This window comes from Etheostoma spectabile, chromosome 5 (assembly GCF_008692095.1).
Source record: "Etheostoma spectabile isolate EspeVRDwgs_2016 chromosome 5, UIUC_Espe_1.0, whole genome shotgun sequence".
Lineage (NCBI taxonomy): Eukaryota > Metazoa > Chordata > Actinopteri > Perciformes > Percidae > Etheostoma > Etheostoma spectabile.
In genome coordinates this window covers 15,934,193-15,943,906 of record NC_045737.1, presented here as the reverse complement: position 1 = coordinate 15,943,906, position 9,714 = coordinate 15,934,193, and the positions used below count along the sequence as shown (strand labels likewise).

At 38.9% G+C, this 9,714-nt stretch overlaps 1 protein-coding gene across 1 annotated transcript in view; it reads left to right on the top strand.

Moving 5' to 3' along the window:
• dmrt2a (doublesex and mab-3 related transcription factor 2a) overlaps window positions 1-3,480 on the top strand; it is a 4,892-nt gene extending 1,412 nt beyond the window's left edge. The window contains exons 3-4 of the mRNA XM_032516882.1: window positions 1,617-1,719; window positions 2,137-3,480. Of these exons, the coding sequence (XP_032372773.1) occupies window positions 1,617-1,719; window positions 2,137-3,227 (1,194 nt within the window). The 3' untranslated portion in view covers window positions 3,228-3,480. The remainder of the gene's footprint in view (window positions 1-1,616; window positions 1,720-2,136) is intronic.
• The last annotated feature ends 6,234 nt before the right edge of the window (window positions 3,481-9,714 follow it).

Here is a 9,714-nt window from a genome sequence, read left to right as displayed (position 1 = left end):
GTGTGTGTGTGGGCGGGCCTAGGTCACAAATGTTAAAGATTGGAACCATGAAACCTTGAAAGTTTTGCTGCTAACTCAAGTGTTTTTATTTAGCTAAAGCTAACAAATTAGACCCCACAGTAAAAGTTGTTTCACCTCCTCGTCAATAAGCCACCGCTTTCCTGTGAGAAGCCTGTAGCCTACTGATTACGCTAAAAACAGACAAAATTACCAATTAAACAAAACAGCAAATCCAATCCAAGGTGCAGGCCTACTCAAATGTGGGTTTACATTATAGGATGCCTCCAAATGTATGGCCTCAGACCCTTCCTCTTGCTTGCTTTTTGAATCCTCAATTACTGCCGTACACATTACTTCAAAATCCCTGACTGCTGTTCGGCTAGAAATCCATGTTAAAAATGTAAAGACATCTTTAAAACTACATTCAATTATTTAGCGGTAAAACACACATCACAATCAATTGGCAAAACAATAAATTAGGCCTATACATTGGCTTGAAATAAGCTTCAAATGTGGCCATAACAGGCCTGAAAATGTTTTTGATCAACACAGTTGTTTAGTTTTAAAGAACATGTGTTTTCTAATGGGACAAAATTAAATGGCTGACATGATTTGTTTTCTCTTTGTTCAGTAGCCTAAAAGTCACCAAAGCAGTAGCAACTTGAAACATGGCTTACGGTTTTTGTTCCAAATTTGGAATCAGGTTTAGCTTAAGTTTGGATGTAGTGGATCAGAGTCAGGTTGAGGGTTTGGCAGGTAATTTAGGTATTTAATGTAAATAGTACCACATCTCTTCATTTGACTGAATAAACATGAATGTCAATCACTTGTTCTCAAAGTGGCATCGCATGATCCCTGAAAAGTTCTTAATGTTTTAAATAAGCAATCATGTAATAAATCAAAGCCTTATTACATGGTTTAATTATAGAATTAAAAAAAAGGTCTTTACCTTCCAATTATATGTTTCCATCTTTACTTGTAAACAAACACAAATCTTCTAATTTAATGTGTGTGTGTGTGTGTGTGGTGTATGTGTGTGTGAGTGTGTGTGTGTGTGTGTCTTAGCTTTGACTGTGGTCACATTCAAATATTTAAGAATGTCTGCGGTGAAATAGCCTAATGAAACACGTCAGCTGTGGTATTTTGAAGATGATACCAGATGGAAGTTTTTCTGTGTGTGTGTGTGTGTGTGTGTGTGTGTGTGTGTGTGTGTGTGTGTGTGTGTGTGTGTGAAACCTTTATTACACAGTCTTGTGAAAATATGGCAGTTTAAAGTAATGCCATCAGATTTAGTTGTAAAACATTAATTTCTCTAATTTCTTTATCTTTAACATGCCAAAAATGAATGTATATGATTATACATATGATTTATCAAAGGTTGGCTAATTGATAGGCCTACCTTTAATGTTTAAATGCTAAACATACTGTAGTGATCTTGTTTTAACTTAAAGACAGTAACAGAAAACAGTATCACGATTCATATTTTAAGTATATTATTAAGACGTTGGATTATATTATCCAAACACTGGACTTGGCCTTTATAGCTGTGACAAATCAGGCATTTTTCAAGAAAAACCTCCTGACAGCACTTCTTTTTTATTTTCTCTATTTATCAGGATAAGAAAGGAATATCTGGGAAACAAATCCCAGCAGAGAGGAGGACGATATATCAGCGACACATTCGCCCGTCCACCATGCTCGCCAAAAGCATCCTTGAAGGTAACAAGGATACAAATCTGACAAATAGAAACATGTTAGATGTTTCTGATCTTTTTCAGTTTCTCTTGGCTCGATATCTATGTCTCTGTTTAACTAAACAACCTCAGTTTCTCCTGGCTTGGATTTCTATCAGTGCTAAGGACTACACCTGTAAGCAGTTACTTGATAAACTTGTTTGGCATGCAATAAGTTCCCTAATTATCATCTGCTGTACTGTCCCCACTCACAACATAACAAATAGGATTTAATTACTGAGCATGAGTTCTGTTTTCTTTCATTCAGAGTGAATTTTGTTCATGTTTATGTTTATCAGTGTGAGCATTCTGCATGCATACTTGACTTCAGCTTAAATCCAAAACACAATGAATGTCGTGAACCTTGACCTGTCAAATTAAATGAAGGTTCTTTTGATGACAGGATACCGTCCGGTGCAGTCTGATCCATTCCTAGCGGCCAACCCGTCTCTCCCCCAGCCGCTGAGCGATCGCATGAGAAAGAGAAGGGCCTTCGCCGACAAGGAGCTGGAAACCATCATGCTGGAGCGGGAGTACAAAGAACGAGAGCTGCTGGAGAACAGCCAGGCGACCTCTCTCATCTTCCCTAACAGCATGGCTCACCACGCCGCAGAGTACAACTACAAGACGGCCTACTCGCCAGCAGCTCAGGTTGAGCCCCAGCCCAAAGAGCTGTGCAACTTCCTTGGCCCTAACTGCCTGGATCTGTCCATGCAGTACCCCCCCAGCTCAGCCAACGTCGAGCTCATCTCCTCCAACGTCAGCGTGGCCACCACCTACCGCCACTACCCGCTGCAGCCATCACGAGGCGGCTTCATGATGTGGCCCCGTGGTGCAGCCAACCTGGGTGACGCCCTGCTCTACCAGCAGTGCCTGTTCAATGCCACGGCGGTGCAGAACATGAAGCCAGGTGCTGTGTGGGAGCCCAAGGCGATGCCTGCTGAGAGCCAGCCGCCAGAGCAGGAGGCTGCCCTCGCGGCTAAACTGGAAGGATCCCGAGCAGCTGCGCTGCAGGACTCGTCAGACCCTCTACGGGCCGACCCCAAACTTCACGGTGTCACCCAGGGGGGGCAGAGGGAGTGCTCAGCCTTCTCTCCACTCAAGAGGAGCTTTGGACAATCCTTCCCGAACAACTCACATTCCCAAAACTCCAGCCAAGTCCCGAACAAGCTGAACAAGGACAGCGCTAAGCTTTCCATGAAACTCAACTCCTTTCAATCCCTCATCCAGCACTCGCTGAGTGAGAAAACCAGCGGCGGGGCCGGGCTGGAGCTCAGGGCTCCATACTGCAAAGAGCTCTTAGAGGAGGCCGCCCGAAAGTTCAGGGAGGGCTCTGCCAAGGACATTCAGGCCGCCAAAATCACTGACAGGTACGCCAAAGACTTTCTGTCCAAACCCGTGGGAACCAAGATGGCGTCCAGTGAGTCTCTGTCCTTCTCTGTGGAGGCCATACTGAAAAGACCCACACCTGCCATGAGTCGAGCATTCCATTAATTTCCATCAAGTGTCTTTTCTTGCACTAAAAACTTCAGGTTTGTCTCAGTTAGAGGACATCTCAAGGTTTTGGTTTTGGGGTCAAACTACTTCTGATTTGACAAGCTAGAAAAATATATATTTTTCCCGATGTAATATTTATGTACTGTATATATTTTCCATGTGCATGTTTTAATAACTTTATTGTGTAGAGTATTTAAACATTATCACAATGTTTTCCTCATGTCAATAAACTTTAAACGACTGAACTCTTGCCATAAAAAGTCTTGTATTTCATTTTACGCTCAAGTTATGACATGTTTAACTCTGAACAGGTTTTTGTTTAGGTCAGAAGTTAGTCTACACACACTAGTAAATCACTTTAAAAAAAAAAAATATATTCACAACAGTTCACACCAAACACGAGATATAGCACTCATAAAAAACAACTCATTGTACACATAATATTACCAGCAGATAGAAAACCGTTTGTTGTATTTGTTAATATTTGTATGAGTCAAAGTACATATGCCACAAACAGTCTGAGGACAATTTTCTAACATTTCTCTTTTTTTTTTTAAAATCTACCTTTTATATTATTTAAAAATATTTTTGACACACATTGTTGATGGTGAGATTTACAAAATAAGTTCAAATATTCAGTTTGCATCTGTGTGCTGTTGGAAAAGTGCCAGTTATTACCGGCTTAATTGTCAAGAATATACACCAATCACAACTTTAGTGGAACAGAAGTAGTTGTTGCTGTTGCTGTTGACCTTTCATTTTTCCTGTCACAATTCCTCCAGAAATAAGTGCCTTATTTTGTTTTCAAATTTTTTTTATTTTGGAGCTCATTTATCCGTAACTAATGTTGAAACCTGACATGTTTTGTATAAAATGTGGAGAAAGGTTTTGTCAAGATGACAAAATATCAACTAAATCAGAGCAACAGAGTTACATCTAAAACCAATTGTGCAGACCTGGCTTTTATTTCAAATTATTCAGAAATCATCGGGACATTAAATTAGAACCTAACAATGAAACATAAAGTTTTTTTTACGTAAATTTGACAGCAGATATTTAACTTTTCTCAACAAAATAACCTAAAGCTGTAAACCTTAGAATCATTGAGAGGCATTAAAGGAATATTGCCCGATTGTTTTTTATGATATTGTGTATTTGCATAAACACAAAACACACAAAAAGACACATCAATTAAGTGTTAATGTAGTCTAACTGTGTTCTGCCAGGGTTTGAAATATGACATCAGTCCATAAATTCGGGAGCAGCATCATCTCATCTGTTCAAGAGGCATTTCTCATTCCTTTCCAGTTACGGACTCAGTGTGTGTGTGTGTGTGTGTGTGTGTGTGTGTGTGTGTTTGTGTTTGTGTGTCCACGCTGAAAGAAAGCTTCAAACATGGGTTTGACATGAGCTGCAGAACACTGATCTGTGCAGTAATGAACAAGACGAGAGGTTACAGAAAATAAGTCACTAATCTCTTCTTTCTGGCACAAACGTTCACATTTCATCGGCATGAATCTACAGCCAAACCACTTTAAAGCTCTATTTTCTTGTCAGTTTACGTTTTTTCTTTTCTTCTTCTACTCTTGAGCCCACTGAGAAATCTCACGTCAGGAGGAGATTTTTGGATGTGTGATCATTTCATGGCGAGTCCTGTTGTTCCCGCTGTAATTGGATTTGATCTGATGATGACACTGTGCGTCACCAGAGAGAGAGCTGACATCATTTTAAGTAGCCTGTGGTGTCAAATTATTTAATAGTGTGTATGAGGGTGAGAATAGCTTGTGCAATCATGGAGGTTTACTATCCAACAGAAAAAATACTGGAGAAGTCTTATTTTATATAATTTTACTGGAGACTATTTCAGAAAATGTATTGTTTTAATTATTATTTTAAAAATGCTTACTTTTATATCTCATTGTATCTTAATAAAGATGAAAAAATACAAACATTTTTAAGGATGAAAATGTGTACTTTTAAAATTAAAATATTTTGGGAAATACTTGTTTGCTGAATACTCTATATGCTTATTCGCTTTTAGAGTAGAGTTAGAGACAGAATATTAATACCACTTTCGTGTTTTTACAGTAAATATGAAGCTGCCAACAGCAGCCAGTTAGCTTAGCTTAGCCTCGCACTCTAACAGGAAACAGCTAGCCTGGCTCTACCTACCAACACCCATTAAGCTCACTAATTGTGTATTTTTCTTTGTTACAAAAAATTAAGTTTATGACAAGTTTTGGTTTTCAGACAAGTTTGTCAGGTAACCAGTAGAGACTCCATTAAGCCTTTTTTCAATCTTTATGCTAAGCTAAGCTAATCGTTAAAAGCTCAGAAAAATAATGGTAAGTGGACCTTGGGTTAAATCTTGCCTTGACACTTGCCTTGTATTTACATGTTTTGAATGTGGTTGTAATGCTCTTACAGTTTAATTTGATACATTGTTTGAAAGATAATTTATAGGGTGTTTATTGCCTTTTTTGAAAGCTACAATGGAGAAAGAGGAGGATCAAAACCCAAACTGTTAAAATTAAAAATCATCCCTTTTATCTGACACAGTTTTTTGGCTGGGCTATGTATCATGTATCAGGTACATGAGGACCTCACGCCATAGCTGTGCACAACTCCAACCTGAGCAGGTCTAATCAGCAACAAAGCTGAAAACACCTGTGAGGGTATATAAGGCCTTTGATCTATAACAATGCATATTTCATAAATTGATCAAATATTTTGTACGTAAAGTTGTGTGTAAAATGTCTTATATTTCTCTCTGAAATATGTAGGAATAGAAGTAGAAAGTGGCACAAATTGGATGTAAAGAACAACAAAAAGTTAAAGTACAAGAAACCTAAAAACTGTACATACAGGAAAAAAAAGTACTTGAGAAAATGAAAAAAGAGTTAACATGGAAATTATAATTCTTTATCTAACTTGAGCCCTGATGTATCAAATACTGAGATATAACACGATATAACAAGAGCACAATGAAGACATTGTTCTGCCTGCATCTTGGTGTGTGTGTGTCTGTGTGTGTGTGTGTGTGTGTGTGTGGTGACACAGCAGTTGGCTGCTGAGCAGAAGGTGACAGTGTTTGTCTGCACTAACCGCCACTGATAAGTATCTGCTGAAGTCTGTACTGAGGTCTCATTCCCAAAGTGTGAGATTTAACATGTCAGCAGAGTGAACTGATTGTTGACTCACCCCCCCCCCCCCCCCCTTCTCTTCCCCCTCTCCTCCTCCCTGCCTCCACCAGCCTCTCATCAACAGTTGTAGTTCACACAGTAGCATTTTATGTGGGATACGCAGGTTCGCTTGGCATTTAGAGACTTCAGTGACTTTCCTTATGCTGTGATGTTGGGATCAACACCACACACACACACACACACACACACCACACACACACACACACACACACACACACCACACCACACCACACACACACACACCACACACACACCACCACACACACACATTGTATCTCATTTCTGTACACTGCTGGACTATTCATATATCACGTCCAACTATACTATATACTGTATACTGCTAGATTCTATATCCCATGCTTTACTAACCTATATTGTGTTAATACATTACACTGTTTAATTTTATACTATATGATATTTATACCTTTGTCCTTGTGCTGCTGCAACACCTGAATTTACCCGCTGGAGATTAATAAAGTCTTATTGTATCTCAATCTTTATCTTGTATTATCTAACGTGGTCATGTCAAATTTGTTTGCATTTAAAGGACCATATGCCAGTGATTTTGTTTTTACATGTTTTCTACAAATTTAAGATTCAACATGCAAAGCTTTATTGTTATATGCAGAGAGAATAAATGGTGCAGTGCAATGAATTATCTATTTGCTGTTGTCTATGACTGCAATCCATGACAGATATTTAAAAAAGTTAAACAAATAAAGCAAATAACAGTTATAACAGTATATTACAAACAGAAGAATAATTAGACGTAAGAAGTACGGGAAACAAAACTTTTATTGAACAAAAGTCTGAAGTGCAGCATTCAATCAAATCATATGTATTTTACACTTAAGCTCTTTATTTCTTTGTGGACACTAAAGGTCAAGAGTGTGTGTGGACATCTTTGTCCATATAAAGCCTATGATTGCCTGCTCAATGTTAGCATGCTGAACTAAGAAGGTGAGTCCAGTAAACAATAAACCTGTCAAACATCAACACTTTAGCGTGGAAACGTTAGCATTTAGCTCAAAACACTGCTGTACAGCCTCACAGAGCTGCTAGCATGGCTGTACTCTTAGTCTTATTACAGTAATAAGTGTATGCAGAAACTATTCAGCCTGGAGAATAGTCCCATTGTCAATCATACATAATGTTTTGTTAGAACAAAAGTCCAACAAACATAAAATAAAATGAAAGGATCACAGAGTATGGACTACCCAAGCTACGATACAACAGCTCCATTCTTCTTCTGTCCTCCTGCCCATATGGCATTTGGCTGCCCTGCAAGTGATTGTGACGTTGGTTTATTGCTTTATCACAACCAAGCACTCAACCCATGACACACACACACACACACACACACACACACACACACACACACACACACACACACACACACACACACACACACACACACACACACACACACACACATAAACCCTTCTCCAGGTGTTGAAGCAAGCCATCCGTTCCACTGTTGCCGTTGTCACGCCAGTAACTCCCAGACCCTCTGATACGCTACAATCCTTTGCACATTAAGAATCTATTAAGCACCGCAAAACTCAAGCACACACATTTAGAGAAAAAATCCCACGGTGGGTTATTTTGACTCCAGAAATAAAGGTCACATGCTGTATTTTGAATTGGCGATCAGCGGGCGTGAAGAAAAGAGTAGGTTCCCTATTCATTTTTCTCTACCAGCAGCAGCAGGGAGAGGAACACCGGCCAGTTCCTGCATTCCCTCCCAGCACCTTGTAATCCAAGAAGAAATGTGTAGCACTGCAGCTTTCTGACAAGTTGCTCCCACTTAATTACCATGTTGTCAGGGCTGACAGGCCTAGGGTACGATAGGGGCGAAATGCTGGTGGTTCAGGGCCGGGGTGTCTGGGAATATTCTGAAAATACTGTCACATACACTCCTCATCTTTTTCATTTTGGTAACGTTACAGTTTTTCAATTGCTAAACCACAGTGGGCACAACTGGAGCTACATGTGCAAAACTCCAACTACAGTCTGCATTACCAACAGTCATCTGAGCTAAACAGTTCACATCAGCATGCCAAGCAACACAACTCTGAACACACATCTGAAAACAGGCTTAGTGGAGCCAAACACTATGAACAATCCTCACTGAGATAACACACAATGTCACTAAGAACACACAGAGTAAAAACACTGGCATCAAACAACAATACAGAAAATACTAACTTTTCATCTTTACAGTTTGAACAATTTGAGTGACTTCACACTACTCAATAGTTTCTTTAAAGAAAAGACATAGATTTTATAATATACCAATTTTTAATTAAGGTAAACAAGAAGGAATAAAAATCTGCAGTTTGTGTCAATACAGTATTTTGTCTCTAGCAATTTATGGAATTACTGGAAAAAAAACTAAAGGTACATTACAATAAAAAAGAAGAGTTTGACTACCGTTTTTTACGATTTTTTCAATACTTTTAAAAACGTTCCTAAATTCTTTACACAGTTAGCAAAACATATGTAATTTCCGATTGCTACACAACAGTGTTTACAACTGAAGCAAAACTCTAACTACAGTATGCACTACCAACAGTCATCTGAGCTAAACAGTTCACATCAGCTGCAAAACTCATTGGCAAAACACACAGGCTCAGCGCAGAGAAACACTGTGAAAAATCCTCACGGAGATAACACACACAGTCAGTCAGAACCATAGACTGTATTTACAGTCAGAACAAACTGGAAGTCTGCATAACCTCTAAATACTAATGACTGTGGTGTTTACATTGCTTTCACCTCCATTACTTTCTGAAAAATAATAAGAATGCAGTTTAACCATTGGAAAGATAGTGTTTCGACTTGTATTTTTATAGACATCTTACCTGGGCACATTGGTATCTTTGCTCTTTTCCCTGTTCCTCTCAAATGGAACAGTGCATAACCATTTACTGTAATTCTTATTTGGTGATTGTATAAAAAAAAGGCTTTCAAAAGGCTTTCTGAGCTTTCTCTATGTAAATAGCGTTTATCTTCACTTAAGTATAAAACAAGACACCTGCTTAGGCTTTCAGCTAAAATTACATTCAGCAGTGTTTGATAGGCACCTGACTGAAATCTATTCTGTTTTGAATGTGTGGTTAACAGTTGTGACAGCAGTGTGTTTGTTATGGTTTGGTTTTTTGTTATATATTGGTCCTTGTGATTTTGTCCTTTTTTTGGTTGTGTATATATACTTTAGTCCTTGGTTGCTCTCTTGTCTGGTCTAGTTGTGGTTTCTGTCTTGTGGTCTCTTGTGAGTG